The 22,237-nt window shown below is 42.7% G+C and overlaps 1 protein-coding gene across 2 annotated transcripts in view; it reads left to right on the top strand.

Moving 5' to 3' along the window:
- The first annotated feature begins 210 nt into the window (after positions 1-210).
- zgc:110158 (uncharacterized protein LOC553590 homolog) overlaps positions 211-22,237 on the top strand; it is a 38,013-nt gene continuing 15,986 nt past the window's right edge. For both annotated transcript variants that reach the window (XM_062397758.1, XM_062397757.1), the window contains exons 1-4: positions 211-502; positions 8,080-8,152; positions 9,754-9,815; positions 15,400-15,484. In XM_062397758.1, coding sequence (XP_062253742.1) covers positions 447-502; positions 8,080-8,152; positions 9,754-9,815; positions 15,400-15,484 — 276 coding nt within the window. In that variant the 5' untranslated portion in view covers positions 211-446. The remainder of the gene's footprint in view (positions 503-8,079; positions 8,153-9,753; positions 9,816-15,399; positions 15,485-22,237) is intronic.

The following is a 22,237-nucleotide window of genomic DNA, read 5'->3' as shown; positions in this document are numbered from 1 at the left end:
CCGAGCAGCAAACATCCACAACCCAGCTCGGCACCGAGAACACGGGCGGCGTGAACTTCGGGGAGAGACACAAACTTGAACTTGAGCGAAGTCGACACAAACTGAGCCGCTGCGCCTTTAAGAAGCCCCCACCGGCCGAGAGCAGGGGGGGCGTGAGCTGAATCCAGGAACAGCGATTGAAAAAAAAAAAAAGCTCCACCAGCGGACCGTTTCAAGTTCCCCCCTCCGGCTGAAACCCTGCCTGATTTGTGGGCAATGTTGGGGATGTAGAAAAAAAAAAAGGAAAAAGGAAACCGGAGCGAGGAGAGAGAGAGAGAGCGAGAGAGAGAGAGAGAGGGAGACAACACTGACCGGGTAGCTATGGAGATAGTCGGTTTTCCTGGTAGCTCTCTTTGACAGGTGTCGAGTGGGATAACGTAAAGAAGTACCAGTACGAGGCTTCCAAGATGTACGGCAAGGGCAAAGGAGCTGTGGTCCCCTCCGACAGCCAGGCGAGAGAAAAGTAAGTCAATTGTTGCAGCCGCTCACAACAACAGGGTCAAGAAGAAGAAGAAGAAGAAGCAGAAGAAGAAGAAGAAGGGAGAGAGGAGTGTGCTAGCTGGCTAAAGTTGCTAACTGGTGTATCCCCTCCAGCAGCCACTTGCTTTGTGTTTTATTGTGTAAAACTTTAAACATGCAAGCTACATTTAAACAGAAAAGTGATGCCGTGCTAGTTAGCTTCTTTCTCTCTCTCTCCCCCCCCCCTGCAGCCTACAACTACACGGGCATGACTGCTAAAGTTAGCTTCACACACACATTGCTAGTTTCACTCTTGTTTTCTCTTTCTCACACACACGCACAGAGTTTGTAGTTTGTGTTAAAGTTGCAGCACCTCTGGAATGGGTTGCTTGTGCACGTGTTTCCAGCAGTAATGCAGAGACATGTGGCCCCCCAGCCGGGAAGCATCGGACTGGGGCAGGGGGGAGAGAGAGGTCCCACTTTGGGTCCGGTGTGGAGGAACAATGCTCTCGGAGGCTAACCCGAGTCATAGCTTGTGTGTGTGTGTCGCCCCCGGTTGAAGCAGCATGTATAAATAGAAAACAGCTGTTTGTGGGGAGCTTTGTTAGAAAATAGCACCGGGACGTGTTCCAGGACCGCCCGATGTCCGGCCGAATTGTACCCGTGCTTGGGCGCTCGCTCAGCGCACAGCCTCTCCTGCGATGCCCGGGCGGCGAGGAGGAGGAGGGGGGGAGAGAGAGCTGCGCCTCATAACTTTTGTGGCCCGTACAGATTTGCTCCACGCACCCCGAGTTGCACGACCCGGTGCCGGTCACCAGTGGCTCGTTGTCTCCTCCGTCGCTCGCTTTAATAAAAAACTCGTACGCGGGGTTTTAAATGCAATTCGCCGCAAAAGTTGCAGCGGCGTTAGCCTCCGGAGCTGTAGCCCCTCCACGATCCCTTTGTCTGCGTGTCTCTGTCTCGCTGCCCGTTGTTCGCCGGGGAGACCCGTGCCGTGCGGTTACCAGCCTTTAAATCACAACGATAACCTGCACGCGTTTCATATAAATCTGTATTGTTCGTTTCACAACCCTCCGTGTTTTAGTTTTTGAAATAAGAGCCGTCATGTGCAGCGAACTCCCCTTCCCTCCTCGCCTCCTGTTAACAAAGCCGCCTGCAGACCTCCCCATGCTGCCATTAAACTTTGTCAGATTTGACTGTTTCTGAGCCATGTGTTGTTATTGTGGCTTGGTCGTGTCTGTGATGGGGCAGTTGGATCACACACACATGGGTAAATAAGATACAGGAGCCTCCACAGAGGAGAATGCTGCTGGCTTTGTTCCTGACACCACCAGTGGATGGGGTTGAGCGCCACACTATGGCTCACTCTCTGGCTCCCTGGACCAGTCAGTAGGTCGAGGAGACCTGAGGTGGGACACAACTGCAAAGACTTGTGTTTCTGTGTTTGTGTGAAGAATCGACCGGGCCACCCCGTTACCCCCACAGGCTCACACCCCCCACTGATCTGCCGTGAACCTGCATTTCTTCATGCGTTTCCCCTTGTTGGTCTCCATCCCACCTCCATGTCTCTCACCTCCCATCCTCTCCTCAAAGTCCCCTATCCCTCCACGCTCGGCTGTTGAATTATTGAGACAGACTGAAGAGGCTGCTCTCAGCTTTGCGTCAGTTTTTGAGAGACAGAAGAGGAGAGGAAAGAGGGAGATACGGCGGGTCGACTCATCCATGTTTCAGGAGGGGGTTTTGTCGGGAGCCTCGGGCAGGATGTCAGGTGTGCCACTGGTGTGCATCAGGGAGATTTTCTCACTCGGCGGGATTAGGCTTACAAACGCACTAATGTCCCATCTCAGGACATAACAGGGAACGGCAGGTCAGGAGGTCACCTCACATGGTGATGGAGGAATACAATTTAGTTTCAGCTTGCTGGAGGGGAAAGTGCAGAAATCCGAAGGGAGTCGCTCTGTGATATCAGACTTTAGTGTCGCCGGGCCAAGCAAACTTAGGAGCTATGGAACAAGGGATGCTGGAGCTATCTTTCAATGCTTTTTTACCTTTCTTTATAAATAAGAGTTTACATTCTTGACATGACTCCTCTGATCCCAGTCTACCACCCACTGTTTCCTCCACCCAAAAAATGGGGCATGCCCCCTCTAACGTTCAAGTCAAAACTAATTTCTCTCCACCATCCCACAGCGTTTCCCTCGTCTTCTCCTCAAACTTCCCTTCCTTTTCTATGAGCAAGCTTCTGACATTAAATAATGCAGGAGGCCAGGTGCTCACACACACAGCCCCTTTTTCAACCCACACAAAAACACACACCACACATAAAAATTTCATTGAAGGCCAATGAGATGAGGGGGGGTCTGCGGTGTGATCCATATATCTCCAGACATAGGACAAATGTACAACCCTCCTCCAGACGGCTGCTCATGTAAGCAAGCCAGTAAACGTGCAGCGTGTGGCGGAGAGATGCAGTATCAATATTTGAAGCGCTTGCTTTGTCGCGAAGCTTCCCATGAGCCTTGAGGAGGCGTTTAAAAACTGTTAAAATCAGGACGGGTCAAGGGAATTGTGCTGTAGGTGTTCAGGTGTGATTAGTAACCTGCAAAGCGCAGGAGTGTGGGTGGTCCAGTACGAGACTGACCTGCAAGTGGCAGTGACTTAAACTCTACACCAGCGGTCACAGAGAGCTTTGTGACCTACAAATTGCCAGGAGCCTCGGAAAGTGGTCCGGTTGCCCTGGCTAAGTTGGTCAAGTGTGTGTGTGTGTTAGCTGAACTGCAGTCTTAACTGAACTGCATCTTAGGAGCATCAGTCATATGTGAAACATCCAATCTGTCCCTTTAGATGCAGGCAGGTAGTCTTCTTCACAGTTTCACATGTTTTTCTTGAGCAATGTGATAGATTTATTTACATTTGAATATTATTAACCAGTCTAAATCACTCCAGGAAGCTCAGAATTCATTCCTAGTCCTTTTGTTTGCTCATCTACATATGTGTTCTTATCTCTGCAACCATCTGACAGGGGGCACACCCTCAACCACGCTCTCTGAGCAGGATGGCTCGCTGTTTAGCTAATGCAGGCCTGCCAGATTCATATTCAACCCTTTGACCTATTCATCGAATGCAGACATTAATCTGTATCCATCAACGTATCCATCATACATGTAGAATTGTTTGGCAACAGTGGTTTGATACAAATATAATCGAAAGATTACAACAAATCTTTCGATTATATTTGTAAGACAAGTGCAGAGAAAAGTTTTAGTTTTTTCTCTGTATGCTTTTATAACGAAAACTTGAACAAATATGTTTATCAACAATATTTTTTTTCCATGACTCTGATGATGTGATTACAATGAGACTGACGTGACTTAGACTAGACCGTGATGAGATGCCACCGTCAGTAAACAGACTGTATCAACATGCCATATTGTTGATGATAAAATATTGTGAAAAACATAACTTCACCAACTCTTCATCTATGTTTTTGAAAAGGAGACAAAATGTCAGTGTTTTGAATTTTCAAACAATGACTTAAGCTAACTGACCTTTGAAAGCCTATGCTGCACATTTTTCTTCCTGCGTGACGCCACCAGTAGTGTCCTGCTCTCACTGATGAGATTGCCTGACGAGAACTTGCTACACACTTGAAGTGCTGTTGCTTAGATAATAAACAGTAAAGGTAAAAGAACATGACTGCAACATAACAGGTAATAATTTGGAGCCACTTAAAACACTTACGCAGTGATGACAAAAGGCGAGGTGTCAAGTACTTGGCTTGCCTTGAGTCCAAACGAGTTCCAAATACTTTCTTCAAACTTATTAGACAGGCTGATAACAACCGGTTTTAAACACGCTCAACAAATGAGCACGTCACCACTTTTCCTTATAATGACACAAAAGCATGTTCAGCCAACATAGTGTCTAACCGAAGCTCAGCCCAGATCAGAGGTCATGACGCAATAGGTCAGAACAGACAACTGTATTGGTCTCATAATGATTAGGAGCTTGTATCCTGGTATGGCGTCTTTAAGATCCATGTTTTACAGGGTGCTTGTGAGCAGCCTTGTGTAACAACCAATGAGAACTTTTTAACTTTCTGATTTGAGATTTTTGTTACTGCTGTTAAAAACACATGATCATAAAACGGTATCAAACCACCCGTCCAGCTGTTAAGATCCTGTCCCCACAACCTGCTTTGGTTTATCTGTGAAGGACATGGTGTTATCATGTAGCGACCATCGGTTCCACTCCGCACTTATTGTGTATTTGGTTATTTATATATTTTACATTTGCATACTGACAACGCATATTTTAATCATTTGCATACCATTAGTAGTAAAAGCAGGCCAGACACAGACCAGCTCTCCTGCAGTTTTTGGCATTTATCTTGCTTCCATGTGCTCACCTCGTCTTTACCTTGACTTAAAAACTTTTTTGCCAGAAATAGCAACTTAATTAAAGTGTTCTCACAGAAAAGTATGCAGTGCTTTACTATTCCCCATTCTGCCATTAACAGGTTTATTTATTTATAAGTAAACAAGTTTAGAATATTAATCAAAAGCTAATTCCATATGTCATATTTGGCTACAGGTAATTTGTATCACTTGTTCCTCAATGGGCATTCTTAAAAAGCGCATTCAAAGAATACCGACCAAAGACACAATCATACTAGACACTAACAGCAACAATTGAACATGCTACAGTAGAAGAAGGGGAAATACACAGGGAGACATATATTCTTGTCTAATTGCTATAAAGAAACGTCGATTTAAATCATCTTTATGTTGATCAAGGCTACAACCATTTTTAATTTTCACTATCAGCTTCTTTACATCAATAAAACATTAGAAATCCGAGGGGAAAATGTCCATCTCATTAAGAGTCCAACCATCAAAATCTTTAATTTGCTTTCTTAAGACCAAGAAAGGCAGCAAATTCCAACCCGTGAGAACCTGGAAACCTCAAATGTTTGAAACTTTTGCTTAAAAAATAAAATGTAGCTATTAATGCAGAAGAAGAAGAATCATTTATTAACTACTAGTTTACTATTGTTAGTTTCTATATCACAATATAATTTTTTCTGATACTTACATCGGTTTAAATACTCAAAGAGTATTTGGCGAGTGATATTCATCATTCGCCATACTACACACAGAAGTTGACCTCTGTGCAACCCCCCCTTACACACCCACACACTGACCTTTCAGTTCTAGTTCTCTACCTGTTCTTATGAAAAGGTGTTTCTACAGTTTTCCAAATGTGCATCATGCTGTTTCACCTTGTCACTGAGCATCATCTGAGCAATGGATGCAGAAATGTTAATGGTTAGATTCATCAATAGCAAACTGAGTGCATTAATTAGTCTTTGTTAAATGGAAAGCTGTTGTAAGACATGCACTGGACAGCAGGGGATCCCCCACTGGATTCACCACGAGCGAGTGGGGGGGTGGGTGATCACGCTTCTAATGCGAAACAGACGCAAAAATGAAGAAAACCAATTTTAATTAAAAACGTATTTCCTGGTGAAAAACGATGACATATATGGAGAAGACCTCATTGAAGATATCAAGAGAATTTATGGTGAGGTGATGTGAGCTGACGACATGTTTGATTGCTGTAAACAAATCCACGTGATCTCTACAGTGGAGTTAATGCGTCACTTCCTGCCTCGGTCTGCTGCACCCGGCGGCTCCACCTCTCGCCTGAGTAATGTGGAGGATTTGATGCTCTTGTGAACGCATGGGTGAAAACAGATGGAGTAATAGCTGTGAGTTTATCAAGTTCCTATCTGAACTTTTTATCATGCAACAAAACACCATCGTAAGACGCTTAAATGGACTTTACGTGTTTGAACAGACTTGACCTTTCCTCTGAAGCCACAGCAAAGACACCGGTGGAAAGTTTCAAAAGCCTGTCGGTGGTTAAAAAACCAAACTGCACAACAGCCTTATTATCTCAAAGCCATGTTTCATTGATCAGAAAATTAACTAATGATGGGGACCATGACACTGAGCTACTGTCCTTCTCATTAGGACCTTATTGGCCTGTCGGAGGACTGTCTGCTCTGGGCACACAGGGCACTGTCATATCCACGTGGCTGGTCGATTGATGGTCCATTAACAGCCTATTAAACACGGCTAAGTGAAGGAGTTAGGAGTACAATGTTGGGCCAATAGGGGTTTCCCACTCCGCAGCATGGTTCTCGTGTCTGTTAATAGACCCTGGTAGATTGCCATTTTCAAGTGAGGCTGCTCTGTTATAATGGCAGTGATTTTAAAAAGAAAAGGGGTGGGGGGGGGAGCTGCCAAGAGGTTTGGAAATGCGGCTGGAATTAGTCCGAATGCTTGTCATGTACGGCTTTGTGGTACATTCAGTCAAAATGTATGTTTTTATTAAATCTGATGAGTGATTTCTAGGGTTTGTCAGACACACAGAGGGAATGTTTAAAAAACATGTAGAGGTGCTGCTGAGATGATGCGGCCCCTTTCCGTTTCGGGACATTTTACCAGAAACCCTGACACCTTTAGAAGTCCTCAGAAACTAGAAATGGGAATTGATGAAATTCAATGGATACCAAAGCCATTGTCTAGTCGGCTTTTGACAGATGTGTAGGCATAGAGTAATTTCAGAGGAGGAGAGTAACTTATTCTCTGCAGCTACAATTTACTGATGTCCCCTAAATGCCTCGTGTGCAGATTATCGGTAGATGCTAGATTGTCAGCTACACTCTGAGAAGCCCCTTAGTTTAAACTGTCACTGTTGCACACAACTCAAACAGATGTGTAATGAAAGAAATTGTGAGCCTGATAAAAATGACAAGATATGGTGTCTAAGTTGACATTAAGTGATTTTTACCTTCCTTGGCGAGTTGTATAAGTAGACCTAAAATATCAACATTTACCCTCTGCACCAGATGTGTTGATCTCTTTGGAAGCAGTGGCACTTGCATAGATTGTTATAAGCATGGCATTCCCCGAATTTATGCCGTGCTGTGTAGGCATTTCAGCATACTGCTGTATGACTGGCATACATCTGAGAAACAAGTTCTTGCTTCAAGATTGATGTCATTAACAGTAACATTAAGTTGACGTCTGGCTGACTGAGTGGGCCTTTCTTGGTCTCATTGTGTTTTGCTCTCTGGTCACTTTCAGCACAGTGTGATGTGACTTAAATGAGAGTGAAATACAACCATTTACTGAATATCAACAGGCAACAATGTTTATAAACTGCTGCTTGTAAAAAATATCCACATGAACACATGTACAATATGAAACCTGCTCTTTAATGACATTGATAATCCAATCATCTCAGTCAAGGTTGGTTTCAACTATATTCTTGAAAAATGTGTATTAAATGGGCTTGCTGGTTAATATGGACGCAACTATTTATAGTATTAGTATTTTACAATAGAATATTGTTTACATGTCTCATGTCTGCTTTAAACCACCTTTCGTTTTATTAGCTTACACCTTGATGTGTTTGCAGGACTGAAAGTTAAAGGAGATTGATATCACAGCAGTTGGTAGGATTAAAGAAACTGAACTAAGTTTGTAACCCTTTCTTCTCTCTGCTTCCCAGGTTAGCGTTATATGTGTACGAGTACCTGCTACATGTGGGAGCACAGAAGTCCGCCCAGACCTTCCTGTCCGAGGTAAGATCCTAAACCAAGTCCTGACCAAGCCTTGACAAACTTAATTATGACTGTGAAGCCCCTTTTGCACAGCATGTCCGAGGCTGCAATATTGCCCCTTTACTAATCTTCACAGTTGTCGTGATTGTGGAATGGGGGCCATTGCTGTTTCCCCATTATCCTGAATTGCCAAATCAATGTGTAAAAAGGAAAATGACACGACGATAGAGACTTCAAGCCTCGTCTTCTTTACGGGAATTTGACAGAAGACTCTGTCGATTTACAGAAATGACCCCATTGGTGCAAGCAGCTTAGTATGACTCATCGTCTGTTTAGCTGCATATTGTGTGCGATAGTATCAGTGTTACCACAGACGCCGCAATGAGACATGTTAACTGTCTGCTGTAGTAATAAATGAATAAATGTTCGCAGTCATCGTCAAAGGAACAATACAGGAAGTTATTCCATATTTGGGGGGTGTCTGGTGTCGTGGTTGGATGGTTGCACCAACAATTAGACTTCAGTTATTGTCAAACTGTCACATTTGCTTCAGTCCATAACTTCCACCACGTGTTTATGATGGTCACCATGACGAGAAAGGTCCCTCACTTAGTACTTATTTCAACCCAAACCATGATCTTTCATTCAAACTAACCACGTGGGTGTTTTTCAATAACCAAAAGCTATAAACACTAAGTTTCATCGAACCAGAAAAAACATTAACCCATTACATTTCTCCTGCAGCTGATATAGGCATTACTTTAGGAAATATGCCTATGTGCAGTGTCAGAGGATCGTTTATGTCTAAGGACTCTTTAGAGCTTTCTTCATTACTGAAGCTCTTGTAGCTAACGTAGCTTTGATCCCTCCTAGACATACAATATCAGTGCAAACATGCTAAACACGATTAGAGTGCAAGGTGTAGCATCAATTTTTCATAAGGTAATTCTATAAAGTTACACAAGCTCGTGCTCAGTGTGGCGCTTGTAGAGAACAACTGCTGTTGTTGTCAGTGGATATGGTAGACTTGTTTAGTCTCAGGGTTGTTTGTATATATTTCCAAGCCTCCGAACCACAGACAGGCAGGTTAACAGTGAACAATGAGTTATTCTCTGGATTCATGAATGTAAAAAAAAAAGAAGGATCAGGACAGAGACATGACAGAGAGATGAGGAAACGGGAGATGGAGATCGACAGAGGCAGAAAGATGCCTATCTTCACGTCGGAGGCCATTGACAGTTTGAGACTGACTGATTATATGTTCTTAACCCCTGGACCTGCAGACATAAGCCTCTCTCTAGTGGCTGCAAGTGACTCTTGTCTCTTCTCTTCTCTCTCCATATTACTCTCCTCTCCACCTCTCTTCTTCTACCTCTTTTCCTCTCCTCTTTAATTGTTGAACTCCTTTCTCTCGTTTTTCCCTGTCACACTACAATTCCTCTTTTTGGCCTGTTTTCCCCTCTCCTCCCTCCCCGATTTCCCCCTCATATTTTCTCTTTTCCTTTCTCTTCTTTTCATATGTCCACCTTTCTTCTCATCTCCTCTTCATCTCCCTCTTGTCTTTCTCTTTCTCTTGTATTCTTCTTCTCTCCCTCTCATCTCCTCTTCCTCTCCTCCTGCAGATTCGATGGGAGAAGAATATTACATTAGGGGAGCCCCCTGGATTCCTTCATTCGTGGTGGTGGTAAGTTTTCCTCCTTCTATCTTTTGCGTTTGTTTGGATATTTATATTAATTTGTATTCCTGGGTTGTGAAAACAGATTTTATAGTGTGTCTCACGCTGTGTAGACACACACACACACCCTCATAAATAGGGATTGTGATGTCCATCCCGATGCTACATAATTCATTACTGTCATATGCACAAACAGCAGCTTCATTAGAGCGTTCATGGTGTGGTGGCTCATGAAAGAGATACAATCAATTATAGTACTTTTGAAACAAGAAAGAAACATACTCAGGTGTAACATTTTAATTGATCTGCTCGTCCTGGCTGGTGATTAAATCTGCCGTCCAGAGGTGGAGGGTCTCAGTCTCAGCCTTGGGGTTGACCAGTCTCACTGAGGGAGCGTGACACCCCCCCCCTCCGTCTTCTACCCTTTCCCCTCCTCCAGCTCTCCATCCCTCACCCCCCAGTTCCTGAAACAATAGATCCAGATGGTTAGGGAATGGACCCCCCCTCTCTCTATGCACTCCCCTCCCCCTCCTCACCCCCTCCTCACCTTTTGTGTTCCCCCACCTCCCACTTTTCTCCTTTGTTCACGTGGGAGAAGGATTCTTAGCAGATTAACCCATTGCATTCCAGCTTCCTTTGTGTCACCTCTCCCTCTGCTGTCTTATCCCCCGCTCCACCCCACCCCCGTCATTTTTGCCCTTGGCTAAGATTTGATCTTTCGGGTCAACACCTCAAGCACTGATCAGCAGTTTCACAAATTTTTGGTTGTCGTTGGGAGATATCAGGAAAATGTGACTTATGTTAACAGTAAAAATTGTACTTTCAGAGTTTACACACAATCAGTCCATACTACTACTGCTACTATAAGTCCATACTACGTAGCCTTAAGGCTGGCGCATGCTTCTGCGTTTTCAGGGGCCCGCAAGCACAAGAGCCCTGCCGGGCCCCTTATGTGCTTACATATCCCTTCTTACATGCTTCCGTGCGTCGCCCAATTTTTCTAACTATAGACAAAGCTCTGCAAGCCTCACGCAGCCCGCAAGGCTGTGAATGGTCTGCTAACTACATCCTTTCTGGAGTCACATTTCCGGTTTCATGCCCCATAATACCGGCAGAAACAACGGAAGATTTAGAAGAACGAATATGGACCAAATAGAAGAGCGTTTGGCAGAAGAGTTACGAAAATATGACCACTTGTATAACCCGTCACTGACTGACGGATTTGTCCACAAGAAAAAGGCTACGAGGAGCCGCAGTGGCGATGTAAATAAACAGTCGACTGCCACACTCAAAGAGGGCGTCTCTTAAGCCGTCTTCAACAAAAACGTTACTCCGCCTAGTGTTCTGGCGGTGAATTGCTTTGCAACATACGCAACGCTTCTCAAAGCGTTGCGTGAATGAAAACGAGTCATTCGACACAGTTGCGTGAAAAGCCGTAGACTCAGTTGCAGAAGCATGTGCCGGCCTTCAGATTCAGGGGCTTTTAACAAAAACACATGTTTTATGCAGCAGAATTTATTCATTATATTTTGCATAAGGCTTGCTCTACCCAGGTGCCACTCCTTACCTGAATGTTCCAACTATTTTGTTGTTGTGATGGTGTCTGACCCTGTACAATCTCCTACTGTCTTCATATGTGAAAGCCAAACTCTCAAGTGTCCATACCTATTATTCTCGAAATTTTCCAGAGATCTAGTCTGAAAGTACATGTCATTTGTATGACTGAAAAGAGCATACAATAAATTCATATAAACCCAATATAACATTTTATTACCTGTGGCAGATGCTCTTTAGGTTGAGCTGCGTAACGTCCAGCTCATGTGCATATATACTGTATGACGGTTTCACTGAGACTTGAATCAAGCACTTCTTGACTTACCTGAAAAAAGATTTCAAGCTCTGTGAGCCGAGGAGAGAGCCAGAGTCTGAGGCAGGTCAGGAGATAATCAGAGCAGAAAAGAAAAGGCTACTGACACATTTTGCACCAGATTCAGTTAATACATTTTGTGTCAGCAATTTAATAATTTTTTCACCTCCTGATATTTTCAGTTTTTTACTCATTGTCAGCAAACCCTGTTAAGACAGAATTTAAATATGTTACTCCACACTTAATGCTTCTGGTGCCCTTTTGTCCATTCTAAAATCTTTCGTAAAAGGTAATTACATTTTTATAAAAGATTAGTTTATAATAAATAGTTTCTTCATCATCTGGACGCAGCATACTTCACTTAAGCAGGACTTATAGGTTTATTTTGAGACTATTCTTATCAGATTTGATGGTCTACTCAGTGTTTTCAGCAGTATGTGGTATTGTTTCAAAATAAACTACAAAGAACCTGTAAACAACAAACTAGTTTTAAAACAAAATGAAACGAATGGGGTAAAAATCAAATAGTTAGTAGTTGTTTTCAACAGATTAGTCATTAAAAGGAAGATATAGTATCAATTTATATAATCAATTTAATAACAAACTTAAATAAACTCAACAGAGGCAAAGCACTTTATATATATATATATTCAAGCAAAAATACTATTCAATTACAAATCAAAATGTTTGACGTTGTCAATCAGTAGATAAATAAATTAAGATTTACGACAGGTCAAAAACTTACTAATATGATCATTCATTGTTTCCTTTAGCGTTAGTATCTTTTCACTTATCTCCTCCTCAGGGAGACAAGAGCACAGCTTCAGCTACAGCATGGGAAAGCGGGGAAATGGAATTATAGATTCACAAATAGCTGAAGGACACTACACTGAAATTGTACATATTACAACGTAAAGCCTGTTTAAAATCCTGTGGTTGTAAAATTACAGACTTATAAATATACTGAATATACTCTATACTCTTTAAATTGTCTTAAAAAGTACAGTGTAACTTTCACCTCAGGGGGTGGCTCTGCTGAGTCGGAAGAATGAACGTCAGGCCAACAGAGCACCATCAGCAATATGAGACCAAGGACATGTTTTGATGAAAAGAAAATCAAGCAATAGAATAATAATAATTTGAAAGCACACAAGGCTGGGTAAATCTAAAGAACAAGTTTAAAGTTCTTGTTCAATTAAGGACATGGACCTCGAAGGTCTTTTTTAACACACATACTCAACATGGTACTGCAGAAAAACAAGAAAATTGAATTGAAAGTATAAACGTACGTTGTTTTTTATGAGCTTCAAGGGATAGTTCATTTAAAAATTCACTCATCTATTCACAATCATGTCGATGGCGGGTTAGGTGACGTGTTTGAGTCCACAAAACACCATAGGAGTTTCAGGGGTAAACATTGTTTAGCCCATTGACCTCGTCTTCAGACATTATAAGACAACAGAAAAAACATAACAGGCCTACATACTGCTCGTGTGGTGTCATCCGAGTATCCACAAGCCCAGACATTCATATATGACTCAAAACTAGGTCATTTACACTGTGTTTAAGCCTACATCTCCGCTACTGGAAGTATCGAAGCTAGTGGACGTAGCCTCCCAATGGTGTGACCGAGAGTCCATGAAAGCACCCATAGGAAGACATCAGAGGACATTTAGGCTAAGAAAATGCTGTAAATGACAAAGTTCAAGGCATAATTGGAATGTCGGGCCTTGCGGACGATTAGATGACACCACACGAGCAGAATAGAGGCATGTTGACTTTTTCTGATTTAATACGTCTGAAGAAGTGGTCGCCATTCACCTTAATTGTATTGGATTCGGCTGCAACACGGTTTACCCCTGTGACTCCAGATGGGTTTTGTGGACGCAGACACTTCACCCATCCCTCCATGGTATGGTGGGTGCAGTGAGTAGATCATGAGTGAATTTTCATTTGCAGATGAACTATCCCTTTTTAGAAGTATAGCATTTTTTTTCTCATCACATTCATTCATCTTTTAATTATATATGAACTTTGCAGGAACCCATATATTATCTCATCCTTCTGCTGTCTTTGTTTGGGCTTGTAATAAAAAAGGATATGTTTTTGACTGAAAGGTTTTAAGTTCAACAACTTTAAAGCGTTTCCGCCAGTTAGGGTGTCCTTGAGAGGAAACATCAACACACTTACCATGTGGGCGTCTTTGTAGCTGAACCCTGCACTCTGACCTTCTCACAGAAGGTTAAGTTTGGAGGGCAATAAATCAAAAGATGCCTGCTGCACACTGGAGGATGTTCAAATATCTTAACTGAATAAAAACGGACTAAATCTTAACTGATTTAAGACCACAAACATAACAACCGATTTTTACCTCTGCCAAGGAAGTTATTTTCCGTTTTTGGGTTTTAATCAGGATTTTTACATTTTTGTTCCTGAATCCTGCTGAAAATAATGTGGCTTAGTTAGGAGACTTATATCTATGAGTGTGGAAAACTTGGTGCAGCTTGATTTAAGAGGACTGTCGGGACGCGGTGGAGGTACTGTATATGCTACCAAGTGCCTCTCTAGTTAATCTTTTAATTGGGAGAATGCACGCACTAGACGATCCAGTTGAGACACAAGACCACACACACTTAAAAAAAAAAAAAAAGGTTTCTGAGGAGCGATTCCAGAAACTTGGGAACTTGCAGAAACGTGCGCGATCACACACGACTTTAGATTAAAAGCAAACATGGAGGCGGCCTGCCAGAGTTGTCAGCTGGTTGCATTTGTCTGCGTAATGTTTTGCACATTCAACTTTACATGTTTAACAAGCACTCATACTGACACAATTCCACAAGTCAGTCCTTTTTACTTGTTACAGGAAATAAAATCAGCCATGTTTCGGGTTCGATACACAAGCATACAACATCTGGTTGGTGAGGCGTCCTGGTCCGCTTGCTCTCATTGGCTATTGCAGGTTTTTCTCATCTAAGCACAGTTCACCCTCTAAACTTCATGAGTCTTGATTCAAAATCAGCAAGTTCCACTTCAATGTGCTCAAAAGTGGAGGCTAAGAAAATACATCCACGTGTTTGAGTTTGAGATTGAACATGTGTGTGTACATTGCAGATTATCAGGGCAAGTGAAGTGGCCGCCTGATTAGTGTTCCCGTTAGCCGAGTCGCTGTTTGGCTTGGTTTATAGCACTTCCACTAAATCCATGCACAAAGACTGATTGAATTGAGACCTTTTAGACAGGTAGCACACAGGCATTCAGCCTTGTTGTTCTGTTGTCTGTGTCTGTGTGTGTGTCATTTCGAGACAGAAAACTGTATAGAATGAGTTGATAATATGTGAGTGCGTCAGAATCTCATTGTTCTTGAATGAATCAAACGATGAGCAAATTCCTTCACAATGAGGCCAATTGCCAGTCAACACAAGTACAGGAGGTTATTTCCGGGATTCACTTTAGGCAGTATAAGTTTAAAATGGATGGATGTGTGTGTGAGTGACTGTGTGTGTGTGTATTGTAAGAGAGTGAGAGGTTGATAGAGGGGGCGACACTGGCATTGTGTCCCTCTTACAATGATGCTCAAGTGAGCAAGAGGCAGTTTAAGAGCGCTATGGAGATAATGTGAGTGTGTGAATGGGTTATGAATAGCTGTTATACATTGGCTTGTATTGCTCTGTTTGCTAACCTTTGACCTCTTCTCTCTCTGCTCCCCCCCCCACCCCCCCATTTCAGTGTATTCTGGGATTTGTATTGTGCGGCTCCAGACCGAAGGGAGACATGCGAGCACTCCAGCGAGGCCAAGGCCTTCCATGACTACGTAAGTGACAGATGGGGCCTTTTTTTTTTACACATTCAGGTTTTTGTTGCATTGTATGTAAAACTGTACGCATTTTATTGTGAGGTCAAGTGTGTAGGAGAAGCTTGAAGCAGCACCTCAAGGACATTTTCGACGAGCAGCATTATCAGTTTTATGGATCAATCTTTAAAAAAATGTATTGGTTCTCCTCAAACTACGGACACCAGCTCACTACAGGCAATTTTATTGAATTAATAACCACATTAGACATCAGTTTTTATTGATAACCCATACTTTTGAACTCTTGCTGGTTGCTGAGGTCAGAGGTCAAAGGGCACCTCCTTCAAAGTTTGTTGGGACCCCTCATCTTGCCCACGGATGCTTCAACGTGTATCGTTTGCTCACCTGCATGCTCGGGTCATTTATAGTTGGAGTTCTACAACGTCACATCCCATCTAGTAATAAAGTGCCTTTTTTTACACTGTACCTGTATCCACTTGTGTGTAAATGTCATGTGTTGTGGTTGACACTGTGTCTGTCTTCAGCTCCTCTGGACCGTGTATGTGTGTGTGTGTGCGTGCGTTGTATAGTGTGGGGAGATAATGGAATAGAGTTCTAATCCGGTAATCCCAGCACTGGGCTGAGGCTAAGCCAGGGATTTGTGTGTGTTCTTGTGTGTGTGTACATGTGCGTGCATGCATGCACGTGTGTGTGTATGTTTGTATTTTTGGACAGGGGGCATCTTTGGCAGCCAGCCCAAAGTAGGAGGGTGGAGGGGCTCACACCCTCAGTGCCAGCCAGCATGCCAGTTAACCCTGTGTCTTTTGTGTGTGTAGATGGGTGTGTGCTAAATGTTTGCTTGTAGTCTGCTCCTAACAGTGATAAAGCGAAGGAGACGGCAAGGGTTTAATTTTGACTCCAGCCCCCCCGAGGCTAGTCTCTGAGCACAGGTCCTTTTCTACGGGTTTCAAAAGAACAAGCCGGTTTGAGGCATCGGCAGAAAAAAAAAAATTCACCCGACCTCAAAAGAGTTTCTTAGTCTTTGGAGAATTGCTAGATTGCAAGCCGGCATTTAAGAAACATTATCACAGTTCTCTCTGCTGGGTGCAAACACGCAGCAAAGGTTTCATGGTTACTTTTTTTCATGTTCTGACACTGGATAAAAATGAATGCAGTGGTTGTAAGACTGTTTACCTTAAAGTGATTTTACAGTAAGTTGATGTCAAGTTTTGAGTTCATAATTTTAAGTGTGTAATTGCTTTAGGCGTCTGCTCCACCACAGACGCAGCTTGGCAGAGTTCAGATAGAGGCTGTTTCTCCTTCTCTCATATATAATTTCATATCAATATTTTGATCTGTTTTTAATTAAGCTATCTCTGCAGACCTTTAGTTGAGGCTTATTTGACTTAACATATCTCAAATATGGAGTGAGAAGGTTTTTATTTTTGAGGTTTTTAGCCACTCGATTTTTTTCAAACGAAATTGGTTAGTGTATACAAACAAGGAGGAGCTAAGATAATTTATTTTGTAAGCATGACATGGGGTGAAGAGGGGGATAGCATGTAGCAAAGGGCCAGGTCAGAACCTAACCTGCCGGGGGACTCAAAATGGGGTGTGTGGCTGCAGGGTGCCAATGCTTCCAGGCAGAGGCGGACTGGGACAATCATTCAAGCTGGGAATTTGACTCCTTTCCAGACCATCCTTTTCACGCAAAGCGCCAGACCTATAATTTTGTGGGCTAAACATATTTGTTGATGTAACACATATCTCCATCAGAACTGTCATCGTGAAGAGAGTCTGTGGAAACAGGTAGTTACTCAATGTCAGTCTTTTATTTAGTTCCTTGGATTTAAGTTTTTCTTCATTATCAAGTTTGAATAATTATTCTCATAGTGAGATCATTAATATTTTAAGTCCCAATTATCTCTGAAAAAGTAGTTGTCATTTTTTTTTATCATTAATTAGATTATTTAGCCTTGCTTCATTCAGTTCAATTAGTTAGTGTATTTATATTAATAAAAAAATTAGTCAGTTATCTCATTAGTTGATTCATGTATTCACTGACTGAACAAACCATTTACAGGAAGGTCGCTTTTATGTTGAAATCACTCTAACATGGCTGGTTTATCCACAGACCTGTGCTGCTGCAGTGTTGGCGTCACCTGACTCACCTGAACCCTTCATGGCGAACGTGTCGCTTATTTAGCAGGATTCAGCTGCATCTCTTAATTCTTGCCTTTCTCTTTCTACTGACCACGACCTTCCATTTTGCCGGTGACTTGTTAGAATACCATCAGAGGCGGTGGCATGGCTGCTGCAACCATTTCAGATAGTGGAGCTGTATTATCTTTGGCTGCTCGGTGATTTGCCGAGAGACGTCTCTTCCCACGTCGTTACGTCAGATAAGTTGATTTGACAGGTCCGTCACCTCGTTCCTGTATCTATATTATTGCTGGTCAAGTAATCGGTTCAAGGACAAATGAACCATCAGGCCACCGAGAAATGTGCCGATGGGCCGATGCTACTGATGTGCAGTCCGCTATGCTGCTAGGTGAACTAGCACACACTCTGCATACGGAGGTTTGAGTCCTCTGCATCCACTATGATCCTTTATGTGCAAGATAACATGTTTGGCTCCGATGACCACTATGCCGAAAATGGTGCAACCAAGGGTTTTGCCACAGCAAGATAGATTGTAAAGACATAAACATTTGCCACCAGCACTGTGTCCACCTGCAGTGATGATGTTCTGGCTCCTCTTGATTCCTTCATCACAGCAGTCCTCTGCTTTTTTTTTTTTTTTTTTTTACCTTAACTGTTTCTTTCTTTATGCGTCTGCCCACGTATCTCTCTCTCCCTCTCCTCTTTTTGTCTCTGTAGCATTTTGTTAAACCCGTTCACATCATGTTTTGTGGTTTCTCTGCGACACCCCCACATCTGCATCTCTCTTCCCTCCCACTTTATCTGTTCATTCTCCTCAGCTCCCCGCCTTTTTCCTCCCACCCTCCTTTTACTACATCTTTTACTCCATCCTTTACTCTCTCCTTAACCCAACATACATGTACGCCCCCTCTCATCTCTTCGTCTCACTGGCCTTATCGCTTACTCCTTCTATCCAACTCTCCTCCTCTCCCTCTCTCTTTCCCTGTCTTTCCCCTCCTCCCTCCCTTCCTCACCACCACTACTACCTCTATTCCCGGGAGAAGATTGATTGGCTAATCTCGCTGTTTACCCACAGTTCCTAGTAGCACTGAGAGAAGAGGGCAGTGTAGGCTACAAGAAGACACAACCAAGAGACAGTTGAGGTGTCTGAAGATGGAGCTGAGTGGGCAAATGTTGAAACGTAGAGGCAGGGGTGTGGAAGATAAGTATTATTCAAAGTTAAGTAACTGTAGGAGGTGTGTGTGAAATTAAATCTGGCTGTTGATTTTGCCAAACTGAATAACTATTATTTAAAAAAAATTATAAGTCTTACTTTATTCAAACTTCAAACTGTTTCTTTAAGAACTACCCTTGACTAATTAAGTTTTTCTTGTCGAATTGAATATTGATGACATATTTAAACTCCAATATTCATTGGTGACTGTTCACTTCATATCACTTATTTTTAAGAATCTTTAAAAAGCAGCTCACAGATCCTTTCTAACATCTTCTATTGTTTCAAACATTTGTTAAACCATTGTTGTTTCAAACATTACAGTAAACAATCTTGATTGCATTTGACTTGAGGGTAAGTCTGAAACCTTCTCTGCAAAAATATAGTTGCATGCGTTCGGTTAATCCTGTTCTGCTTCCTCTCACCAGAAGAATCAGTGTAATGGAAACAGTGAAGAAAGCTCCATTAAACTCGATAATTAACCTGGTGATAAAAGTTTTGGAAAAACTACAATACATGTGTTGTACAGCCAACAGTGTATCAAACTCACCTAATTTCAAACTACTATAAAACCAACTTAGTGAAAAAAAAACTAAGATCATGTATTCTTTTATTAGAGGGCAGAGGCTGAAGAAACTAAACTGGGAATGTCTCCTGTGCTTTATGACATCTTTCAGTTACATCAGTGTTTTCCGTCTTTCAGTAGAAATTCAGACTTGAACCTTTTACTTGAGTGAAAGTAGCACCATCACAATATAGAAAAACTGTTTCTGATAAAAGACCATATTTCTGTAAATGTAGATATCGAAACTGCTAATTTATATATAATGTCTTGGATAAATATGATCGATGCATCAATATGCACATCACTTGCAGATGGTAAAGGTGGAGCTAATTCTAATAACTTTATATAATGTTGGGCCCCTGGGGATTAATAAAGTATTTTTAAATCTGGAGATGTTAACCTCTAGGAATATATTGCTATTTATCCGTTAAGCCTCTGTAACTGTGATGGAAAAGGAGGACGTTTTGTTTAATGTTCGGATGATAAATTATCATGTTGTCGTTTGTAGAGAAGACGAAACATCCGTCTTCTGGAGTTAAAACTGAATTAAGTTCCCAGTTGTTCTCATTCTCCTCATATCCATGTCTCTGGCCTCTCTGCTGCTCTTCTGAAGTGTTGGCTAAGTGGATGTTGTGTCTGCAGCATGTATTAGTGCTGTCATCCAGTTTGTGTATGCGTGTGTGCACGGGTCCGCCAGTCTGGTTCAGTACTGCTACCTTGGCAGCAGCTTTTGGGGAAGCATGTGTGTGTGTGTGTCAGTGTGTGGCGTGCCAGTTTTAAAGGACCAGCTGGGCTTTCAGAGATTTTACTTGTGTGTGTGCGTATTTGTTTGTCAGACGGTGAGAGTAGCAGCCGTATCCTGTTGCTTCAGAGCAAAACACACTGTTTTGACTGGGCTGATAAATTAACCAGATCACCACTGTCAGCTATTTTTCCTCCCTGTCTCCACACACACTCTCTCACTCTCTCTCTCCTGTCCTCACTCCTTTGCCTCCCCCCTTCCTCCCTCTCTCCCTCCCTCTCTCTGTGCGCTAAGGACAGCGGGTCAAGGAGACAGTGATGAGGTACATATCAGTGTGAACCAGAATGTAGATTAGTACGCACTCCAGGCAGGGACGCACATAAATACACACACACAAACACACACTCAGATGCATTTGCCGTCTCTCCCCTTTCTCCATCCAGTGTTGTCTCTGTCTTTATCCCTGTGAAAGGTATCAGGCAGAGGTCAATAATGTGTTGAGCACTATTGATCTGTACGGTGTGTCCTATGGGCAAGCAAGAGGAAGAGGGAAATGGAGAGGGAGGGATCAATGCTTTGCTGTACAGCCCATCTACATGCTGCACCGTGCCAGCCAATCAGATCATTAGTCTTTTGTTCTCTGATAGGCTATTCATCAACAACTCGGGCTTGTACCGCGGAGGGGAAGCGAGCGCAACAGGGTTTCCTCACGGGGAGCCGCTAACGTGGATTAAGACGTCAGCGCATTTAAGATATTTGCCACAAAGACGCTGTCGTGGTGCCACAGAAGGGTGGATGGGGTTTATTACACGGTACTTGAGGGTTGTCTCGACTGACGCTGAGCAAACGTTTAAGGAATCAAAGGTTGTAGCTTTATGTTTCATGTCTGCTGCTTTTTTAGCCCGAAGCTCTAAACCTGCTTCTTCCCACAGACCAAAATCAGATTTAGTGGCCTCAGTAGAAATAACCACGGCGTGAGAGTTTGCAGCCATGCGATGCCTGCCACTGCAAGACACGTCTCTAACATCAACTGCATTGTCCCTGGAGAATTGAATGATCCAACTATTATTTCATTCATTAACCTGCATATTTTCTATTCTTCAGCAATTATTTGCTCTATAAAATGTCAGAAAACCACAAAAACACTCATCACAGGTTCCAACAGTCAAAGTTGTTTTCGTCCCAACATCAGTCCCAACCTCAAAAGTCGTTTTCAGACTTGAACTCTGACCATTTTCCTGAGTTTGCCTTACACATGACGAACAGAGCAGCAGATTGTCCAGGTCAGACGTGTTCACAACAACAAGAAAATGTCTGGAGCATTCAGGCGAGGGGCTGGCGTCTGGGTAGAGCAGCAGGAGGCAGGACATGACGTATCATTTCTGCTCCAGAAATCACATGTTGTTTACAGCACATAGACGTCGGCTTCATCTCCTTATCACCAAAAGCCCCTGAATCTAATTGTCTTTCCGAGTTGACGTCCGCTTCTTCTACATATACTCCACCTCTTTTTCAACCTGAGAAGATTATTAGTTGTTTTATTCCATTGTGGTTCTGTCCTATATTACAAAAGTTACAACACGCCCACTCCCTTGCTATGAATTTTCTGCTGTATTCTCTCATGCGCTCACCCTGACATTCTCCAGACATTGTTATTGGGGGCTGATGGAAAAAAATCTAGAAAAATGTTCACAGCAACTGACTTGAACATTTACGTACTCACACACGGCCTCTCCGGAAAATTATCCCGAGTGCAGTTCATCTGGATATAGTGAATCTAAATGTGGTTTGATGGTGGAGTTATCTCTGACTTTAATGTTCCAACCAGTGATTTATTTAATCCATTACTCTGCCTGTTTACTATTCTCAATTAATCATGTTGTCCTTGAAAAGTCAAAACTATGAAAAACAACTGTTCCACCATCTCAAAGGGAACTTTGTTCTTATTGTATATGAAGAAGACGAGCAGCAGTTGTCCACATTTGATCAGTTGGCATCAGTGATTAAATATTTATTGCTCGTTTGTTGCGTTACACCTTTAAAAAGAAATGCTCATTTTAAGAGTTCCCCACTCAGAATCAGTGAGGTCAC

The sequence above is a fragment of the Platichthys flesus genome, chromosome 10, assembly GCF_949316205.1.
Source record: "Platichthys flesus chromosome 10, fPlaFle2.1, whole genome shotgun sequence".
In the NCBI taxonomy this organism is placed as follows: domain Eukaryota; kingdom Metazoa; phylum Chordata; class Actinopteri; order Pleuronectiformes; family Pleuronectidae; genus Platichthys; species Platichthys flesus.
Note: the sequence above shows the minus strand (reverse complement) of the source record. Positions and strands in the feature narration are given on the sequence as shown.